The 21,141-nt window shown below is 42.4% G+C and overlaps 2 protein-coding genes across 4 annotated transcripts in view; both read right to left on the bottom strand.

Annotated features, from left to right (window-relative positions):
* SECISBP2 (SECIS binding protein 2) overlaps positions 1 to 10,916 on the bottom strand; it is a 53,082-nt gene extending 42,166 nt beyond the window's left edge. Inside the window, exons 1-5 of one of the 3 annotated variants that reach the window (XM_037901675.2) lie at positions 10,747 to 10,916; positions 7,612 to 7,748; positions 4,929 to 5,190; positions 1,080 to 1,206; positions 386 to 621 (exon numbers count right to left, since the gene is read on the bottom strand). In XM_037901675.2, coding sequence (XP_037757603.1) covers positions 386 to 621; positions 1,080 to 1,206; positions 4,929 to 5,190; positions 7,612 to 7,748; positions 10,747 to 10,782 — 798 coding nt within the window. In that variant the 5' untranslated portion in view covers positions 10,783 to 10,916. Of the gene's footprint in view, positions 1 to 385; positions 622 to 1,079; positions 1,207 to 4,928; positions 5,191 to 7,611; positions 7,749 to 10,218; positions 10,522 to 10,746 lie in introns of those variants that run through there. The other 2 variants (XM_037901674.2, XM_037901676.2) reach the window with 2 other exon arrangements.
* A 4,801-nt stretch (positions 10,917 to 15,717) lies between these two features.
* CKS2 (CDC28 protein kinase regulatory subunit 2) lies at positions 15,718 to 20,159 on the bottom strand. The gene is made up of 3 exons (XM_007059219.4): positions 19,995 to 20,159; positions 17,908 to 18,035; positions 15,718 to 16,063 (listed from the first exon to the last, which is right to left on the bottom strand). The coding sequence occupies exons 1-3, from the start codon at positions 20,051 to 20,053 to the stop codon at positions 16,011 to 16,013; spliced, it is 240 nt and encodes a 79-aa protein (XP_007059281.1). The 5' UTR covers positions 20,054 to 20,159; the 3' UTR covers positions 15,718 to 16,010.
* Between the last annotated feature and the right edge of the window lie 982 nt (positions 20,160 to 21,141).

Here is a 21,141-nt window from a genome sequence, read left to right on the forward strand (position 1 = left end):
TCCAGGGGATCTCTTTTGTTTTGTGGGTGTTAACGTACTTGTTGGCAATTATTTTGAAATAAGTTACCAAAATAATTGAAACTGGAGTGATTATATTGTGTTATTTTGACAAATAAAACATGCAGAATTTTAAAATATTGTGCACAGAATTTTTAGGTGCAGAATTCCCCCAGGAGTAATAGTTTAAAATTCCTAGTCTACTCTCAAGCAATTGTCTCCTACTTTATTACAGTGACAGTCTGCAGCCTGCCCCGCCCTATCTTTTCCCCCTAGAAGCTCTTTGTTACTTAATCATCCTACTGATGACACAAGTGGTTTAATGAATCACTAAACAAGTCTTTTATGAAATACTCTACAAGGCTCCAAAGTGCAAACATCAACTAACCTCTGTGGTCACCAAAGCAGAAGTCTGTGTTCTCACTGGTTGTCTCAAGAGTGCAGTATTGCCTTCAGTTGAGCATAACGGCCCCCATTTATGTTTTTGTAGGTCCACTACATCATTGCTTCCCAGACTCTGCAACTTAGGGAAATCCGAAAGGGTAACTTCAAAAGCAGGTTTTGGAAGAGACTCGTTTTTTGGAATCGGTTTTGATTTCCAGTTCATGGCTTTATGAGACCTGTCTAATTAAAACATGTAAAGTCAAAGAAGCCAACTATCACTAAATTATACCCAGATTTTTATGTCACCTCAAATGTCATGATATCCAAGCACACTGATTGTAATAGAATAGTTTTAGGTCAACGATAATTCATTTTGAGATGTTGGTACACTAATCATTATAATAAAGATGCAGAAAGAATAATTTAACAGTGAACCTAGGAGTAATTTTAAAGTTAGTTGCTTGCCTAGGAAGTTCTTCATATCAATCTACCTTATGTTGTGGAGTCAGCAAATAAGGTTATTCATGGTCCTCTCTCAAAAAGGGAGTCACCCGAAGAAGTATTCTCCCCATACCCCTTGACTTGGCACCTCGAGATTCAGAAACATATAGTCACACTAAACTAGAAACTACTAAATAGTTAACAATTATAATTTCTACTGCATATATTTTAACTAAGCCACATATTAGCACCTGTACCTGGTTTCAAAGCATCTCTGCCGTACACAGAAGTATGAAGTGAACTTCTATTTGCTGTTCTGTCTGATGACTCACTTCCATCAAGCCTTTTATTGTCCAATTTCTGCTCATCGCCTTTTGATCTCCTCTGTAAGAAACAATGAATTGGCAATTGAATAAGAAACAACTGAATAAAAAATCTTCTGGAAAGGTTTTCATTTAGTTACACTTGGTCAGATCACTATATTTGCATTACCATAACTTAAGTTATACTTAACTAGAATAACCTTAAGAGTTTGGACTTTAAATTAGTACTAAAATAACCAACACAGTTTGAGGACCAATAAAAATCAGAGGAACATCTTAGATTATTAAATCCGATTTACATTTTGTTATTTCTGCTATTTAGTTTTTGCATATCTCACAGTTTGGACAACAAAACTACATTAGTCCACTTATTTCTAATCAATTGGACTTTGAGGTTCTCATGACACTTCATGCTAATGCATACTTAGGCTCTGATCCTGCAACTGTATCTATATGGTTGGGCTACCGCACAAAGACAGGGTTTTACTGGAGTCAGTAGGGCTCAGCACTGACGCAGGAGGCCAGCTATGTAGATGCAATTTCAGGACAGGCAGTCTGAGTTGCATGCTGCCTGCAAAATTGCTAACCTAACAAGTTCAAAAATCACAACAGACCAAAATCATAAAGAGAATGGCTTAACATCATGCTGTTTTGTGGCAGTTTTTCTTTGGTTTTTTAAAACATGTGTAAACTTTTTTGGGGACTTGCCTTCCTTTCTCAGAATTTCAGGAAATTCATCTTAAAATGCACAAATAAAAAATCCCCACAGACTGGAAGACTGCCTCCATTTTTCTTTCATTGATGGGGGCATCCTTCTCCAAACACTAATTTCAGCTCCCTCCTCTATGCCTTCTCTTCTGTAGGCCCTTCCCTCCAATGGGTACCTCGCTCTACTTCAGCTGGCCATTGCCCTGTCCTGCTCCACTCAAGGACATAGTCCCCTGTTCAACACCTTTTTCACCATCCGTGGAGAGTGGCTCTGCTCAGCTCTCCTTCTACCAAAGCACTACCTCTGGCTCCTGCCAATCTCTGTCCCCCAGACTCTTGATACTGCTGCAGTCCACCTTCTTCTCCCTTCCATATTTCCCTGGCCAATTCTTAAGAGCGTGCAGCAGGGTTGACTTCCTGCAGGGAAAGGGAACCATACACACTCTTTGGATCACCTTTACACCTCTTGGTCCCCCACTTTACTATCCTTGCTCACCTGCTTCTCCACTTGTCTCACAGATTACATGTCCCATGCTTGTTACAGTGAGAGTTGGTCAGAAAAATGCCGATTTTCTGGTCTGAATCGTTTCCCCGAATCTAGAGTCAGCATTTCAGGGTCCACAGCAGCTCTGCAGAAAACCGTCTGCAACCCCTGGAGTCGTGGCTTGAGCTTCCAGAGTCTGCAGCTCCAGGGCAGCCCTGGAAGACCCAGCTGAACCAGGGTTTGCAGGACTTCTAGGCTCTTAGCTCTGCATCAGAGAGCCTGGAAGCTATGGGACAGGCTTAGCAAGCTGGTCAGTTGACCTGCTTTTATTAACCATGGTCAAATATTCCAGTGATGCCTTGATGTAGGCAGCGGCCTAGCATCTGGTGCCATTCTTTCATTTTTTAGAACTTGATTTCATTGTGTTTTGCATTTTTCTGAGTTAAAACAACTCATTTAAGTAACTTGTTTTTTGCAATTAGGGATAAGACTCTAAGGCTAAGTCTAGGCCTACTGGAGACCATAAAGTCTTACTCTTTTCGTTACTGTTCCAATAAATTACTGCTTTAAATATTTGACGAGTTATTTTTGGACTGGTCAAATGCCCACCCTACCATGGGAGCCCCATCTTGAACTGGGACTCAGCTCCTGGCTCTGCAGCAGGGAGTCTGCAGGCCTGAGAACTCCAACTCAAGCCAGGGATCTTAGGGCTTCCAGCTTCGCTGCCTCAGACCCAGAAGCCTGGATGCCCTGGGTCAGCATCCCAGGGTCTATGGCAGTGGTGCCATGTGGACTGTCCAAGGCACCAGGGCTTCCAGACTACAAGCAGGGCTGGGAATCTGGAAGCCCTAGGCAATATGCATGGTGGGGCTGTTTGGGAGCCAGGGAGCACCAGCAGCTGCTGAGAGAAAATTACATTCTTATCATTTTCACCACTGCTATTGCTCTGCTGCAGTAGCTGAAATTGAAAAGAATGCTAATTTCACTTAGCAACTGCCAGTGCTGGGAAGCAAGTTTCTTTCTGGAAACACTGTGTGGTGGTATTTTCTGAAACTAAATTTTTTCAGGTTTTTGGGTGAGAAAAATTTCAGTCGAAAAACATTTCAGATTTTTTGGTTTGGCCTCCAAACCAGAAAAATCAATTATTTGCTTAGCTCTAGTTACAATGAGCACAAGTAAGGAAATAGAGATTCGTTTTGCAGGTCAAAAAAAGAGAGCAGCAGCCTATGCTGGTGGCAGCTGGAACGGAAATCCAAACCCCGCTATTTAATCTCCTACCTGTGGCCTTTGATGGATGCAGCAAGAACTGCAGTATCTATTTAACCTCAGTCAGAAACCTTGAGACACCCACCAAGAATTTCTGGCGATATGGTAAGAGGACAATTTTAATGCCACAAAAGTGGCAACTCACAAAAATACTGGGAGAATTGACAACTCAGTTCAGAGATGTGTTTATTTGTTCAAATATATATTACTCCTTGGGGAATTCTGCACCACTGCGCAAATGCAGAATTAATGTCCACCACAGATTTTTCCTCCCGCAGAAGAACTGATTCTGACAAGGAGGCTAAGGGAAGCCACAAAAGGGGTTGCACTATAATTAAACCTTTCACCCACCAGGGTCTGATGTGGTGCCAGAAGAGAGAGCAACTGGCTCATAGGCCAGAGGCTGCCTTCCTCACAGCACCCTGCCCACAGAGCCAGGTGATCAGGCACGAGGCATGGGGGAGGGTGAACAGAGCAGGGCACACAGGGCTGCTGGGAGGCTCACTCAGGCTGGGATTCAGAAAGGCTAGTGGTGGGAACAGACTGGGGTTGAGACACGGAAGCTAGTGGGGTGACAACATTGAACCAGGAGCTGAATGTGAGTGGGGGTGAGAGGCCATATGCAGATATGCCTGGCTAAATGGAGGTCCTGGGACAGGGCAGATGTGCCTGACTGAATGGGAGAGGCTAGGGGTCAGCCAGGGTCTGCATGGGGGAGGCTCCCTAACAATCCCCCGCCCCTCCCAAAACCCACCAAAAAAAAACTTGTTCCATACTTCTCCCACCCACACCCAACGAGGCTCCAGGTTCACTTCCTGCCTCTTTCCCAGCAACTCAGCTCCTCCGTTACCCTGACTCCCCCAAGCTTTTGTACTGCTTCTGAGGGGTGCAGGAAATACATTTCTGTATCATAGTTTAAATGAACTATTACTCACAGTTCTGTATTAGTATTCCTAGTAAGGAATCTATTTGTCGGAAAACATTTCCTGAATCCTTTTTGGGGTCTGTATTGTTAGATGTACTTGACGACAGGTATTTTGAAATAAATTAACAAACTAATTGAAACTGGCATGATTATATTGTGTTATTTTGACAAATAAAAGATGCGGAATTTTAAAATATTGCGCATACTTGAATTGTAAGAGTTTCATAGAAATACTTCTATTGGTCTTCGATTCTGTAAAAAAAAAAATCTTGCTGCTACAAAAATCTAAATCTAGTCTATATTACTGCTAATAACATCTCTCTAAATGCTGTTGTAGTAGCAATAGTAAACAAATAGTGATTATTCATTTTAAAGCTCACAGAAGAAGTTATTCACTTACCTTAGGAGTCTTTCTAGTCTCTTGTCTGACTGGACAAATTTGTTCGGCACATTCATTAACTATCCTGGAATGACTGTAGTGTTGAGAGTTGTTATAATTACACCGTGCACTGGCTAGTGAGTACATATTTGGTGCAGCATCAGATGAAGACAGCGAGTTGGAGTATTCACCAAGTGGAGTATATCCCATAACGCTACCAGATATATATTGAGAAAGAGATGAAGCGCCATTCCAGGACACATCTTCCGCACACATCTGTGGCCTAAATAAATACACCGTTCCTTAGTTGAAGATTTTGTTCAATATCAAGGCAGGCATAATATTTTGCAAGAAAAGCATTGTCCATAATTTCAATTAAGTATTTACTCACCGCTTTCTAGATAAAAGTGTTTTAACCATAAAATTCAAGTTTTTCCTCAAACATGATTAAAATATTAATGTTTCTCTCCTTTTTACAGTTAAACTTTCATAATGGTTATTTAAAATTCAAAAACCACAAGGATTCTACCTATAAAATATTTGTTACTGAGTTTCAAAACTATTCTGCTTTACTTAAAGTTATACTTCCCTATTTCAGCTTTAACAGTTGATGGAAAGTTCTTTATTATTTTGCCAGACTTCCTTGTGGTAAAGAGTGAGCTTAAACTAAAAGACAGAGAGGACTGAAAGTGTAATACAACTAAGAGGTGTGTGTGAATGCACTTCGCTACAAGGAATGGAATATGAAGTACTGAAACTTGTTTTAAAATACAGTTTAAAAACAGGAGTATAAATATAGTAAATTCTGTCCTACAGAGTATCCCAATAAAACAATACAGTAAAAGGTGCTTAGATCAGTGGTTCCCAAACTTGTTCCGCCATTTGTGCAGGGAAAGCCCCCGCCGGGCCGATCTGGTTTGTTTACCTGCCACATCCGCAGATTCGGCCAATCACGGCTCCCAGTGGCCGCGGTTCGCTGCTCCAGGCCAATGGGAGCTGCTGGAAGTGGCGGCCAGTTCGTTTCTCAGCCCGCGCCACTTCCAGCAGCTCCCATTGGCCTGGAGCAGCAAACCGAGGCCACTCGGAGCCGCGATCAGCCGAACCTGTGGACACGGCAGGTAAACAAACTGGCTCGGCCCGGCAGGGGCTTTCCCTGCCCAAGTGGCCGAACAAGTTTGGGAACCACTGGCTTAGATGGGAGATATCTGGGTTGTGCTTAGTGGCTAAAGGAAGCTTCCGCAAATTCAACGTATCTGAAAGTTAAAGAGAAAAAGGAAACATTTTCTAAATTGATATCAGTAAGGGCTCCACCAACCAGATCATGCCAAATTCTAAGCGGGCCTCTGAAAGTGAAGACACATTTGCCACAGAAATTACATTTACAGATGTAAAGTGAACAGCTAGCGGTGACATTCTCAATTTGAGCAAACAAATGTTAGCTTATGCATATCCAATTTTAAAAACCAGTTTAGTGTGGCCAGAGTTTATAAGCCTGATGTTTTCCTATTTTCATATATCTGTTCAATTCTGGAATAAGCAGATACTTCAGATATGCAATACAAAATAAGAAATGCTCTTTCTCTGGTAGTAAGAGTTGTTTTGACTTCAGCCTATCCTAATTTATATGGAGAAATATGCACAATAGCGCATCAACCATTAACCTTCATTTTCTGACTTAAGTCCCCAACAATGCAACCTTAATCACAATATTGGTGCTTCTCACTATGTCTTTAATTATATTATATTCTGTCATAAATCAGACTTCAATTCAGCTCATCATTAAATGGATCAGAACAATCCAAAATACAGGCTGCATACAAAGAAAATGTTGTCACAATTCTGAGATTGCCCGTGGGAAAAGTCAGTTAAGGCATAAAAAAAAGAACACAATCTTTGGGGGGTTTTTTTAAGGCAATAAATGAGTTGCAGGACACTGCAATTATGCCTAAAATGAAACCAACGCTTACCATTCTGAGAAACTAATAAAAAAGTTAGGACACTTACTGAATATCAAACCCAACCCTTCTAATTGTTGTTTTTTTCTTATCCTAATATACAGCATTAACAATCCATTTACTAAAATCTACTTCTGGAAATCCTGAAAACTGCTACATTGAAAATAGATTTGTTTGGGGTTTTTTTGCAAATGTATCTTATTCTTACTAGATTTACCTTTTAAAATAAGTTGGTTTTTTGTGTGTTTGTTTTTTTGGGGGGGGGGGGGGGGGGGAGGAGGGGGGAGAGCCAAGGAAGGACCTTGAAGATTCCTTATATCTAGAATGAAGGCATTTGGGGAGGCTCCCCCTTCCCCATTCTCAAGGGTCCTCCCTTCCCCCTCTATACATAACTATTGTTTCTCCCATCCATATAATAGTCTATCATTCTTCTACCCCAGGACTGAATGTGATTCCTTCCAGAGCCAAACACCACATCTGAATCAGCTAGATTAGGCACTGCAGAGCAACACGACTCTTCCTTGTCCTTCTCTAGTGACTCCACAATACCAGGTCTTTGGGATCAACAACCTAGGTACCAAACCTGTATCACTCAGAGAGCAATGCAGAAGTCTAAACCATTGGGCAAGCACTACTACAGTTAGAAGAATTAAAGCATTAGAGGCTCCTACTGCAATTTTGAAAAAGTAGTCAAAGTCAAGGCACTAGAAGGTTAAAATTACCCATATGAGATTCAGAAAAATACATACTTATCCACAGACTGTTCCTGAACACATGGGTAGTATGTAGTAGGAAAGACGCATGCTTCTGAGGGTTCTGACCATGCCACAGTGACTGTCGTGTATTTTGGGACAAACGGTTTGACATCTGCTGAGAACTTGAAGCCCTGAGAAACAAAATGTTTTTTGGATACTTGCATTTTGAGATGAACCAAAAGTAAGTGGGGTGGAGGGGAACCAACCTTCTCTGTGAGAGCAAAACTGCACAAGAAAGAGCTAGTTTGTTCACTTGTTCTAATAATAATACTAATAGCTGTGAAACAACAAAATTCTCAGAAAAGTGAGAAAGTGAAGGGGAAAACAACAAACAGCAAAGATTTGATTGCTTTGGAAAGTTATTTCCACATAATGCCTACATTTAACAGAAAATACACAAAAGAAAGCTATATTACAAAAATGCTAGGATCCTGCTTAACATGTGAGATGCAAAAATAAGAATATTCCATTTTCAGATTAGTCACTTAATCAGTATAATCATCTCAGCAGATTATTAGCATTATTGTAAAAGCTGTCTCCAAAGGTACAGTAATTGTGACTGACTATAAACATACTTTTTAAAAAATATGGATCAAACATTAAATTCTACATTTTTTTAATGAGATTGTCACAGCACTAATATATTCATATTGACGTGCCCAATTTTGGAGATGTTCCATATGCTGGACTACTACTGCCTTCAAGAGGCCTTCTGAATGTAAAGGAGGCTCCAAAGTTAAAACCAGAATGTCTTTATTGATGTTACTTGTTGCTTGCACTTCATAGTTTGTGCTTGGACAAAGTAGTATTTCATAATTCTATTCATTCTAATACATGCAGTAAGTCATTTTAAAGCTGATTATATAGGTCTTCATAACTAAGACAGTGGCATAACTTGCTTTATTAGTTCTCATTGTTAAAGCAGTAAAATAAAGTCAACTTCATGAACTGCTGTATCCATGCAAGGGCACATGGAGACTTGTTTATATAAATGTTTCACTGACAGTAATTTCAGTGTTTAGAATGCACATGAGCACCCTCTTGTGGTTAAGTGTGCACCTGGAAATTTGAGGATTAAGGCTTTTACAACCCAACAGATAATATGGATTCTTGGCTTCATGGGTTTGTCAGGAAGTGTGTCCACTTCAACTGTTGTCAAATGTATCCTGGCCATTTAAATACAAAATATAGATTGCTTTGGTGAGAAATAGGACATGAAATATGTACACACGAATATAAAAACAAATCCAAGTTATTTTTGGAGTTAAAGCTTAGTTACCAGACAAATGAATAAGGCATAAATAATACCAACCATAAAAATACTTTTAATTTGGGTTGCTCATTAATTTTAAGAACATCTCAGTCTGACTGGGAGATCTCTACGGAATCTAGTGCCATATTGGTTATATATGTACATTTTATATTTGACACACAACCTAGGGGGCATTATTCACAGAATGAATGTAATAGAAGACTACCCCATACCATAGTTGACTCTTAAAAGTAATGGGTTCCTTTCATACATATTCTCTCTCTCTCACATACACATACACACACACACATACACACACACTTCACCATGCCTACAGTGTGTTTAGTCTCTTAACATGAGATTTTGGTTCTTAAGGTACTGGTGCAATATATTCACTGAATGCTTATTCAAGTACATTTCCTGCTGATAACGCTGTAATGGTAAAAAGACTGATTTTAGTCAAAGAACTTGAAGCATTCTAAAGCAGTTTCCTTTAAGTATATTCTTAATATTGTATATACTTCTTTGAATTACTTGCTTCTCTCCTCCACAAGTATCTGACAAAAATAACTATTTCAGGGCTTTGGGAGAAAAGTATATTTCACATATAGATCAGCACATAGAATTTTAGTCTCCTATGCTGCACAAAATACTCACAAAAGGTTTTTAATTCTTTGGGATAATTAGAACAAACACCATCTTTAAAAATTAATAAGATGTTTCAGTTACTACATAAGCTCCTGACTCTCCTACTATTTGTGGTTTCATACACATATATTCCTTTTCATAAAAGTTTCTCTCTTCCTTGATGTTGCGTGAAAGCCTCACACAAACAACAGAGTCTGGATTCTGTAAAGGCTTATGCACGTATTTAAGTTTTTGCAGGATTGACATCTCAATCCTGCAACTGGATCTGAGGAGGCAGACCCCAACGTCTATGCAGAGAGCCATAGAGGTTGCATGGATCCAGCTGCAGAATCAGGGACAAACACTACTGGGACTAATCAGGAGTAAAATTACAACACGGCTGCTACTCTGAAACCCTGTCATACATGCTTGAGTGTTTCCAGAATCAATTAAACCGATTCCCAAGCAACACCAACTACACAGAAAAGAGCCATTTGTTTACACCAGAATAAGATTGTTCACACAGGAGGTTATACCAGTAGATCTATATGCACACTTTAGCTTACACCAGTATAACTTTCCCATATAGACAAGTCTTAAGACTTCACAAAGAAAGTGTGAAACTTATGACAGGCAAAGACCTGCCTCTCCCACTGCAATCAGAGCCATATATAAGCAAATCCCTACACCTGGACATGGCTCTGCACGCACACAGAGCTCACCTGCACGGATCTGATTGTAAGATCAAGGCTAAACAACTGTTAAAAGCACAAGAAAAACTTAAAGACAAGGTATCTCCCTGACCCGGCTCCCTTTCAGCTGCAGTAATACCGGTGGAGTACTTGCAGCAACAGCAGGTAAAGTATTTTCAGAAGTATCAAGTTGATAGTCCCTTTAAAAAGAAAGCCACTGGACTCAAAGGTCAGTTCGGAGCCCCTTAACCCGTCCCACGCAGGGCCAAGGCTGAGGCCGTCGCTGCTTCCACCCCAGGGCAGAGCTGCAGAGCGCACGAGTCCGCAGGGGCAGTCCAGCGCCGGGGGAGGTTTCCACCCGGCTCCCCGTGCAGGACACGGACCCCCGGGGGCAGGTCCGGGCGGCTGCTCCGCGGGGATGGTAAGTGACTCCCCCGACGCCGCTGTCAGGGACTCGGGAACGGCACAGGGCGCCTCGGGGCCAGCGGTGTAACCAGGCCCCCGCTTATGTAACGGCGGGGGGGGCTGCGCGGCCCAGAGCCGCCTCCCCGCCCTTACCTCGCTGGCCGTGCCCCGCTCCCGCTCCGTGGCCATGGCTGGTCGGGAAGGGCAACAGCACCACGCGCCGCCTCTCCGCCAAACCAGCTCCCGAGCCCGACTGGCCGACGACGCCCGCCAGAGACGTCAGAAGGGCCGTGGCGCAGCTGGTTCTACGTCACCTTCCAATCAACGGCAGCAGCGAGGGACTGACGAGGAGCCTGTTGGTCTGGTCACGTGACCGTACTGCCCAACCTGCCACCCAAGAGTTTGGAGGCAGTGCGCAAGACTGGGTGGTACTCCCTGAAGCCTCTGGGTGGCACGCTCCTTTGCGTGTGCCTCACGGAAAGCTGCTTGTGTTATTTTGTGAAAATAATCCATTTGGAATGATGGTATTTTTGTCAGTTTTCCAGCGTTTTCCCTCTTATCTGGCTCTTGCAGTCCATGGCCAAATAACCACTATAGAGGTATGTTTGTAGACTATTATAATTTAGAAATGCTCCCTTATGAGGGATAGTATTACGTGTTAGGATATAGATATTCAGGCCTGTCTGTAAAGGCCTATACTCTAAGAATTTAGGTGTATTCTTACCACTTCGCTAGTTATAGAGGTATAAAAGAAAGAATCAAAATCACTATCTGCAAGTGTAAGGGCCTTCTCTTACTGTGACAGTCTGAGGCCCTGTTCTTAGGCTAAGGCCTTTGGCTAAGCAGCAGAGGCAGCCATAAGCTGGGAAGCAAATGGTCACATCCTCACATTCCAAACCAGTCACATTGAAATAAGGTGCTATTGGGCTGTTAGGAATACAATCCTGTCCTGATCATGTCTATCACTTCCAGAGAAAGGGAAGCGCCTAAAAGATGTAAAAGGAAACTTAGTTTGATAGCATCCTGTCAGGCAAGAACTCACTTATCAATAGACACAGCTGGGAAACCCTTATGTCTTTATAGATGTAGTTGTGAAATCTTCATTTCTGTGTTGTTCTATCATTGTAGTCCCCATTTCCCTATTGTTTGTCTGTATAATCTCTGTCTGGTTCTGTGATTGTTTGTCTGCTGTATAATTAATTTTGCTGGGTGTAAACTAATTAAGGTAGTGGGATATAATTGGTTAAATAATCATAAAAAGAAAAGGAGTACTTGTGGCACCTTAGAGACTAACCAATTTATTTGAGCATAAGCTTTTTGTGAGCTACAGCTCACTTCATCGGATGCATCTGCAGTTTCCACAGCATGCATCCGATGAAGTGAGCTGTAGCTCACGAAAGCTTATGCTCAGATAAATTGGTTAGTCTCTAAGGTGCCACAAGTACTCCTTTTCTTTTTGCGAATACAGACTAACACGGCTGTTACTCTGAAACCTTAAATAATCATGTTACAATATGTTAGGATTGGTTAGTTAAATTTCAGGAAAATGATTGGTTAAGGTATAGCTAAGCAGAACTCAAGTTTTACTATATAGTCTGCAGTCAATCAGGAAGTAAAGGGGGGAAATGGGAACAGGGAATTGGAATCATGTTTTGCTAAGGGGGGGAAATGGGAATGGGAAAATTGGAATCATGTTTTGCTAAGGGGCGGGGAATGGGAACAGGGACACAGGTAAGGCTCTGTGGTGTCAGAGCTGGCAAGGTGGACACTAAGGACGGAAACTGGAATCATGCTTGCTGGAAGTTCACCCCAATAAACATCAAATTATTTGCACTTTTGGAGTTTGGGTATCATTGCTCTCTGTTCATGCGAGAGGGACCAGGGAAGTAAGTGGGTGAAGGAATAAGCCCCCTAACATTATGAACCTAGGCATTTGGTGATGTGTCCTGGAGGCAAGGTTGGTAACACGGCATAGTTGTGTGCCTCAGTTCACCACAGATACTCTCCAATTTTATTAAAGTTGTATGCCTTTTTCATTCACTCGTTTGTTATTTAACCCCAAGATTGTTACAACCATCTGAGAACACTTTATTCCCATCAATCACTGCACAAATTAATCAGGCACATTTCTTTCCATTTTCACCATTTCTATTTATATTTGCAGCATCTCTATAAACTCCCCCTCCCGTTTGTTTCCCCAGTACGACAGCAGCGCAGTAATAATAAAACAAGGCATCTAGAGCCAGCTAATAGGCACATGCACACAACATCTAAGGCTGCTCTTACACATAGTGAGAAAGAATGAAAACTTCTTAGAGTAGGGGCAACTGAAGGCCTCTCAATTTCTTCCCTCCTTCCTATTTAAAATAATAATTTTAAAAAGTGTGTGTGTGGGGGGGGATACTTCACACCACCACTCCCAACCACGGAGCTTTGGCCATCAAGAAAGCACCACATTGATCCCTCTAAGACTTGCTATGAGTACATCAGCAATGCAAAATTCAATTTCTTGAATGGAAGTTTGTGCCCAGTACTCCCCTTCGCGTATGATATTTCTGAGCAGTCTTGAACGAAGTACTTGCCAGTTGATATGTGTGGTATCTTCTCTTAAAAAAACCTGATGACTGAGTGGTGATAAACATTGCAGTGCCTAAAGTTCCACATCAAGTCAATACAGGACCCTCCTTGTCCTGTATTTCAGCAATAACAATGCAAAGACTCAAAAATTGATACAAGTTGTATGATTTTGCACCAGCAACAAAACATTGTGGGGTGGCATCCCGTAAACTTTTCATGCAAATGTCCTTTATCTCCGTTATGGCATGTAGTTAGAGCTATTTTGGTTCCAGAATATTAGAGACAAGGTTGATGAAGTAAAATCTTTTATTGGATCAACTTCTGTCGGTGAGATTTCAAGCTACACGGAGCTTTTCTTCAGGTACCTCTCCCAGATCTGAAGTAGAGCTTGGTTTGGCTTGAAAGCTTCTCTCTCTCACACCAACAGAAGATAGTCCAATAAAAGATTTTACCTCATCCAATTTGTCTCTTTATTTCCTTTAAAAGTTGTTAGTCACTCATCTGAAGATATGTTTTGGAAAAATTACTTACTCATAGCTGCTGTTCTCTGAATGTGTTGTCTTTGCAGCCCTCCACTGCAAGCCATGTGGGTCAGATACATGACTCCATCAAGGAAACAAGGAGAGTTTATCATCACCATTGTGAGAAGCATGCACAAGCACATTTTTTTGCCGAGGCTGTTCCATTTTTATGACAGTTGTGTGCACCTGTGTGTTTATGATCATAAGTAAAATTTCTATTTCTTCCACAAAATCTTTTAATAATCTGAAGTAATGATAAAGAACTGCACTAGTAGATTTTTGTAACATGTCTGAAATATATTTCCAATGTCTGATTTACATTGAGCTAAGTCAGTTAACTTATATGAAAAATAAAAAACAAGGATGACATTTTCACTCTTAGAAGGATCTCATTGTTTAAACTTTTGTCATGCTTAGCAATGTGCTTGTACAACATGAACATAAAATACCAACATGTAATTTACTAAAGACAGCCAGCCCCAATTTAAATCTGATATAGCCACAGGCACTTGGTATGTCTATTGACCAGTGCAAGGATAGAACTTTAAGACAATTAAGGTGACTAATTTAGAAGCGAAGAGCTCAGTGTAAGCTCAAAAACTTGTCTCTCTTGCCAACAGAAGTTGATCCCAAAATATTACCTCACCCACCTTGTCTCTCTTGTCCTGGGACCAAACACAGCTACAACATAATTTAGGAAGTTACATTAATGATTTTTGAGATTCAGCTCTAAAGTACTTAATGAAAGACATTAAGACGATTCTAGCCCCAATGGCCTTATCAACCTATACCATTCTACAATCTAATGCTTTTAATCTACATACAGTTCTGAATATACTGACTGCAGTGGAACAGCCCTTACTCTATCCTATTCACCTTTCAAGGATGTATTCTCAGGCCACAGCTTATTGCACTGTGATTAAGTATTAACCATGATTCATGGGCTAGACTATTGTCAGCTAATATATTTTCCCCTCCTACACCTCCAGTAAACAGCATGGCTTGCTCATATACTTAAATTTTTGACAAATTATGCCTTTCTAAAGGGAAGCACTAATGTCAAGAGACCTTCATGGAGAAGGCCTAGTTTGCAGTCATTTACTTTTAACTCATGTATAATGGCATAGTAGAGAGTCAAATACCTGCACGTTGCCTAGAAATCCACAAATACAGATGCCTGAGCTGATACACCCCACTAAGATAGCTGGGGTAAGCTTACTGTAGCAACTTTGATTTGGATTTACACTACACCCTGTGAAAGTGTATTGCCAGGCTTGGGTTGAGATGGCATAGATATAAAATTATAGCAGGAATTCTTCAGAAGAGAATGAGTGGTCAGAAGACCTAGATACAGCTGATACCTGAACAGCATGGAATTTTTGCTATTCACTGAATGCAAACTCAAGCAGCACAAGGCATATTTATAATCTTAAAGCCAGGACAGCCAACTGCATTCTCCAGCTGGTTTTAGTGTGATCTTCTGACCAGCTTCATCATACTAAAGTGATTTGAGAGGTGGATCAAATAGCCTAAGGGCAGCAAAGTGATGGGGCACATTCTGTTGTGGGGCTGCAGAGCCTATATTAGCCTGTTTTGTGAAGAGATTCTTGATTCAGAGTAGTCAGCCAGCAACTGTGTCTTTCCAGAGACAGGCATTATGTCATAGCGGAGAACTATGTCCCTGTGAAGCCACAATTGTGGTTTTTTTCCACCTATGCAGTGATTTCATGATCAGTTTTGGACAGGTACCGCCTCCTCCACTAGTTTAGCTTTAACACCTAAATTCTATGTAGTTGATTCCGATCTGCTAACACACAAGATTTCTTAGAAAGAAATCACAAAAGTAAGTATCTAGAATTAAGAGAGTGTTTATTTCTTCAGAGCCCTTGTGAAGAGTCGGGAAGCCATGGGCTTTGAACTAGTCAAACATATGTAATTACAATGCTGTACATCGTTTCAATACTGAGTTACTCAAGTTTCTAAAGAAAAAAATACATGTAATAAGTGAAAGTCTATAGTCAGGACATAGACATGCAACATGAACACTTTATTAAACAAAAGTAATTTAATAAAAAGTCAAATAGGCATTTATATTACAGTAAAGGAATATGTTTTTATTAATCTTTAGACACCATAGCAGCCTACTTGGAATTGCATTTGACTGAGCTCTGTTGCTGTGAATAATACAGCTCATGCACAGATACGGATGTATGTTTTGTACATTTTTTTCAAGTATTCACTGAATACTACCAACATATATACACTCATATACATAAAGTTCCAGAAGATTTAATAGAAGATTTCCAGAAAAAAAAAAGTTCATTTTTGTTGGTCTTTCGGAAGAGGTCTTCTAAAGAGAAGGATGTGTGGTTCTGTGGAAATAAGATTGAACGCAAATTTCAATGTTATCCTGCAATATTTATCATTGCCAGTCCTGCACATTTGTGTACAGCAGCTTAGTACTCAATTACTACATTTAATAGAGAAAATGTTAAGTCTCCCCACTGAGTGTAAGAAAAATGACCATTCCTATTAGTGCCTTCAAGCTTGCCCCTCTATATGGGGTAAAACTTTTAGAAGCACCTGAGTGACTTAGGATCTTAAGCCAATTAGGTGCTTTTAAGAAGTTTTACCCTTGGTGCCAAGAAAGGCCACTCAAAATTAAGATGGGAATTACTATAATAGTTAAGTATTTCCATGAATGCTTAAGTTTCAAATACTTGGAAGGTTAAATGTTGAGTGACTGATCACATTTTAGTGTGAAATTATATTTTTCTATGGGTAACTGTAATGCATAAGCATATGATCATGTTTCAGTAAGGAATTTATACCAGTTTAACAGAAGACTATTGCTAGTACCGTAAAGTCAGTAGAGTTTGATTTTTCGCAATATTTCCATACCAAACCTTCCTAATGTAGATGCAGTTTATATTGGCTTATACTAGCAAAAGCACCTTTATGCTCCATCATCAACACTACAGGTTGGCTATACTAGCCAACCTTTTCTAGTAGAGAGCTGGCTTGTCGGTTTTAAACTGGCTCAAGAGTGTCCCCACAAGTGGGTACACTGATTTAACTAAATCGATTTCTAGGCAGGTCTAGTTAATTGATTCAACCTCCTTGTTTAAACAAGACCTTCAGGCCAAGTGGTGCATGCACATCCTTAAGCAGGAGAGTGAAATACAGTAAGTCATTGGAAGGAAAGGCCACGCTTGCAGAAAATTTGAATCGACCTTTGGTTGAATTTGCTTGCTGGTTCTTCCAAACAGCAAACTTGGAAGACCACTGAGATCACCTGCAGTTTGTCCACTGACAGTTAACATAACTGTCAGTCAGGTTTGTACTAGTTTTATTCTTAAACACTCATGATAAGTACCAAAGTAGGGTCTGAAATTGAGTCACTTGTACTTTGATACAAAGATTATAATATTACAGTTTAATGTTAAATGCTTTATTTAGTATGTCCCTTCAGTTAAGATCTTCTAATCTTTAACTTTTGTCGTTTCTAGCAAATCAGCTATAATATAGCCACTTGGACGACAGTTTTATTCTGGTTCACAAAGACCAAGTTATACAGGTACCTATATCTAAGGGCTTGTCTACACTGGCAATTAACAGCGCTGCAACTTTCTTGCTCAAGGGTGTGAAAAAACACACCCCTGAGCACAGCAAGTTGCAGCGCTGTAAAGTGCCAGTGTAAACAGTGCCCCGGTGCTGGGACCTACGCTCCTCGTTGAGGTGTTTTTTTTTTTTTTTTTAAATAAATAAATGAGCGTGCCACAACCACACAAGGCACATTAAAGCACTGCCACGGCAGTACTTTAGCATTGCCAGTGCAGAGTAGCCCTTAGTGTCTAAGCTTTAATCTAGCACAGATAGCAACTTGTCAGTTGTCTAGTTCAGCTACAAACTAGACATGAGATGCCCACTAGTTAGACCCAGAGAAATCCTGCCCTGGATCTAAAAAGTAAGTGTTAGGGAAATCTGAAGCCACACCCTCCACCCCTTCCCATTCTCCCCCCACAAAAATGACCCCAATGCTTCTCCACTGCTGTTAGTTTTCCCAAGCAACTACAGAGTTGTGACAATCTTTTGATTCCTGTAACACTGGGTATTGCTAATAGGAAAAGATTCAGGGTGTCCTTTTAATCCCAACAAGTACCTGCGTAGTCAGTTAAAAGTGCCATTATAGCAATAGAACAGTCATTCTATTTACCTGGCTCATGGATCATGTAATGGACCCAGCCAAGACTTTGCTGGACACCAAGTCTTCTCCATTCCTCTTCAGACATTAGATGGGTTTTTGGTACTTGCTTTGAAAGCTCTCTGGGTAACATCACATGTCTGTTGAAGATATAATAGTACTCAAGTTATCCTACAGTACAGATCAGTTTTCTTTTTGAGGACACCTGTATTTGTAGGCTATAACCCTTACTGCCTTTCCTAGAGAAATGTCTTAAGCAGGACTCAGTCTGCCAGACACCAGAAAAACTATATCCTCCAGATAGAGGATATCAGGCAACTTGGCAATATCCTGACCACCAGTGGGAAGCCCAGTGCACTTTTCCTAAGATATTGTGCCCCTCCCGATCTATTTCGGTCAGCTGCTAGAAGGATGCCCACCATCTGTTCTCAAGTTTCCTGGGAGAGACACCAACTGTTCTACATGTTGATGTACCAATGGCAATATACGGGCTATTTAAAGATTCAATAGTTTTAATTCATGCAGATTTAAGTATTCATATTAAAATACTTTTAAGCTTAAAAGAGGTGGTATGCTAGATCTTGAAATCCAAGAGCCAGTACTGTAGATGTTAAACCTTCAGCCGTGTAAGGGAAGGTATAATCATGCACTCCATTCCCTACTTCATCTGAAATATATTTGAGCCAGGAGAGAATGCCTGCCTAGTCAAAGCAAAGAGTGCTCCTGGCACTTGGTTATTGCCACGCTGTTTAAGAGACAAAGGAAACTCCTATCTACTTGATCAGATAAATGAATCAGGACTGGTGGTATAAGAATGTTGCCTAAAACCACTTATGACAGCCAAGTCAACTGCTGACCAACGTAATCTCACCTCCGCCCTTGAATACCAAACTGTACATGCAGATCACAAACCTATCTTCATGAGAGTAAAATTTAATAAAGTCACGAAACAGAGGCACTGTAATGTATTTCATAGGGTACTGAGGAGTCTGTTTACCTCTTCCCTCTCAGACCAGTGTATTCTGCTTCCCTATTATGCAAACTGGTCACACAGCATTGTTTCAGGCTTGAATGAACAAAACACTCAAGTGGGGTAAGCAAGAGGTCATCTATCCCATAGCCTCGCACTCAATGTCATTAACCTGCATAAGGAGTCAGCAATATACCCCGAGCAAAACTTCCCACAGAAAGCATGGCATCTTTACTACTAAGATTTGTTCAGGGTAGCGTGTGTTACTACACTTCAAGTTAACCTCCCAAGACTCCCTTGCATTGCAGAACAGCTACACCCGAAAAGGCTAAGTGCACATCTGCCCAGGCCACGTGGTCTCACTGAGCGTCTATAAAGTGACTAGAGCAGGAATTGCCTCACTCTGAAGTAGTGAAAGCAGAGTCAGGTTCTGGAGGGAGCCAAAGGCGCCTCCCCTGATGTGGCCAACAGGCAGTTGCCATTGTTGTCACCCCATTCCAGAGATCAGGATTGCTTACAGGTAGTAAAACGCAGTCCCACCAATGTCTGCTCCGAGCGGGTAAGGGGACCTGCGAGCCCGCCAGTGCTCAATAATGGCCGCTAGAGTGTCCCCAATGAATTTCGGGGACAGTGAGCTCACAGCAACTCTCCCGAGATCAACTCCAGGAAACCTGGCTTCCCTGGGAGACGGCGCCGAGCGCTCCGAGCAGCGCCCGCGACTTAGTCACTGGCTCGCGAGCCCCTTCAGCGCACACAGCCCGACCGCCCCAGGCTCCCCTCCGCCCGCGCAGGTCCCATTGTTCCCCCAACCCCTGCGGAAGGAGCAGCCCTCCCCTCATTTCCCGGGGCGGACTTGGCGCCGGCTGCGCTCGAGGCGGGCTGAGAGAGCCTGAGTCGGGTCCCATATTAGAGCGCCATATTCTGACCCGAGCCCCCTCGCAGCCCCAGAAGAGCCAGTGATCCCTCCCACACCCCCAGAGGGGAGCAGCGGGGCAAAGCATTTACACCCCCCACCCCAGAGAGCGCTGCGCCCCGCGCCTCCTCCCCGGAGGCCCCTACGCGCGGCCAGCCAGCTCACGCCCCGCGGCACGGAAGGGGGGTGAAGGACAGCGAGAAGCAACTCACGCACCGATACTCGTAGTGCTCGTCAAAGTATTTGTCGGAGTAGTAGATCTGCTTGTGGGCCATGGCGGAGGCAGCTACACCAGCAGCACCCAACTCGCGTTCCTCAACCTGAGGCAGCGCCCGCTGATTAACTGACCCCTTCAGCTTTCCACTCAATTTGAATCCAACAATTCAACGTTTATTGGCGGGCGGTGCCAGCCAATCACAGAGCGCGCTATCATGTACGTCAGACAATTACATCACCCGTACCCGTCACTTTCTCCCGACCAACCATTTAGAGGCCACGAGAGCGAAGGGCATGGTGTATGAGTGGGACGGTTAAAGTGCGGTGCGCGCGCAGAGGTTGGGAGGGAGTTGGAGTCAGCGCGTGCGCTCGCTCAGGCCGTTTGGTCTTCTGCAGACATGCGCTTGCCTCGTGAGCTGCAGTGGGGCGGTTACGGGCGGGATGGGTTGTGGTTGCCAGCGGTTAGGCAACGGGGCGGGTTCCAGTAGTTTTGTAGACTTCCTTCAGCTTCATGTGCGGATGAAGCTGACAGGCTGCCCCGCTCCTCCCGACATAGGGGCCGATCCTGCTCGTCTCCTACCCTCTGCTGAGGCGTGTCCCCCGCAGCGCCCCCCCACAGCGCTACTTACCTGCTGCAGCTAGCAGTGAGAGGCGGTCTGAGTGTGCTCATACTGTAGTGTCAGCACAGGGTTCAAACAGCCTCAAGCCTAACTCCTTCCCCTGCTCCCCAATCACACTAACCTGGAGCTGGCACCTAGGACCTTATGGGAGTCGAGGGTTGAAGCTTGAGTCAACCCAGGAATCAGGGTTCAAGCCCTATCATTTTACAGTGTAGACGTAGCCTCATTGGACTTGTGCTCTCTCTGGGAGTACCCTAGAAGTATCCCATGGGCAGCCTGGCTTTGTCTGCTGGACAGTCAAATTTCTCCACACTGCACCATGAACAAAAGGCCAGAGTGACACATTTTGAGAGGGCACTAGGAAGTCTGGGATATGGGTGGCTGGACTTGGACTGTTTAATGCAGTGGATAGGCTGGATCTGCAGGTGGGAATCAGGGTTCAACAATTCCTAACCTGGGGTTACAAATAAATGTAGCTGCTCAAGCCTTACGTTAACAAATCCCCTCTGCTAACTCAAGTTTTCCTA

This window comes from Chelonia mydas, chromosome 5 (genome assembly GCF_015237465.2).
Source record: "Chelonia mydas isolate rCheMyd1 chromosome 5, rCheMyd1.pri.v2, whole genome shotgun sequence".
NCBI classification, from domain to species: Eukaryota; Metazoa; Chordata; order Testudines; family Cheloniidae; genus Chelonia; species Chelonia mydas.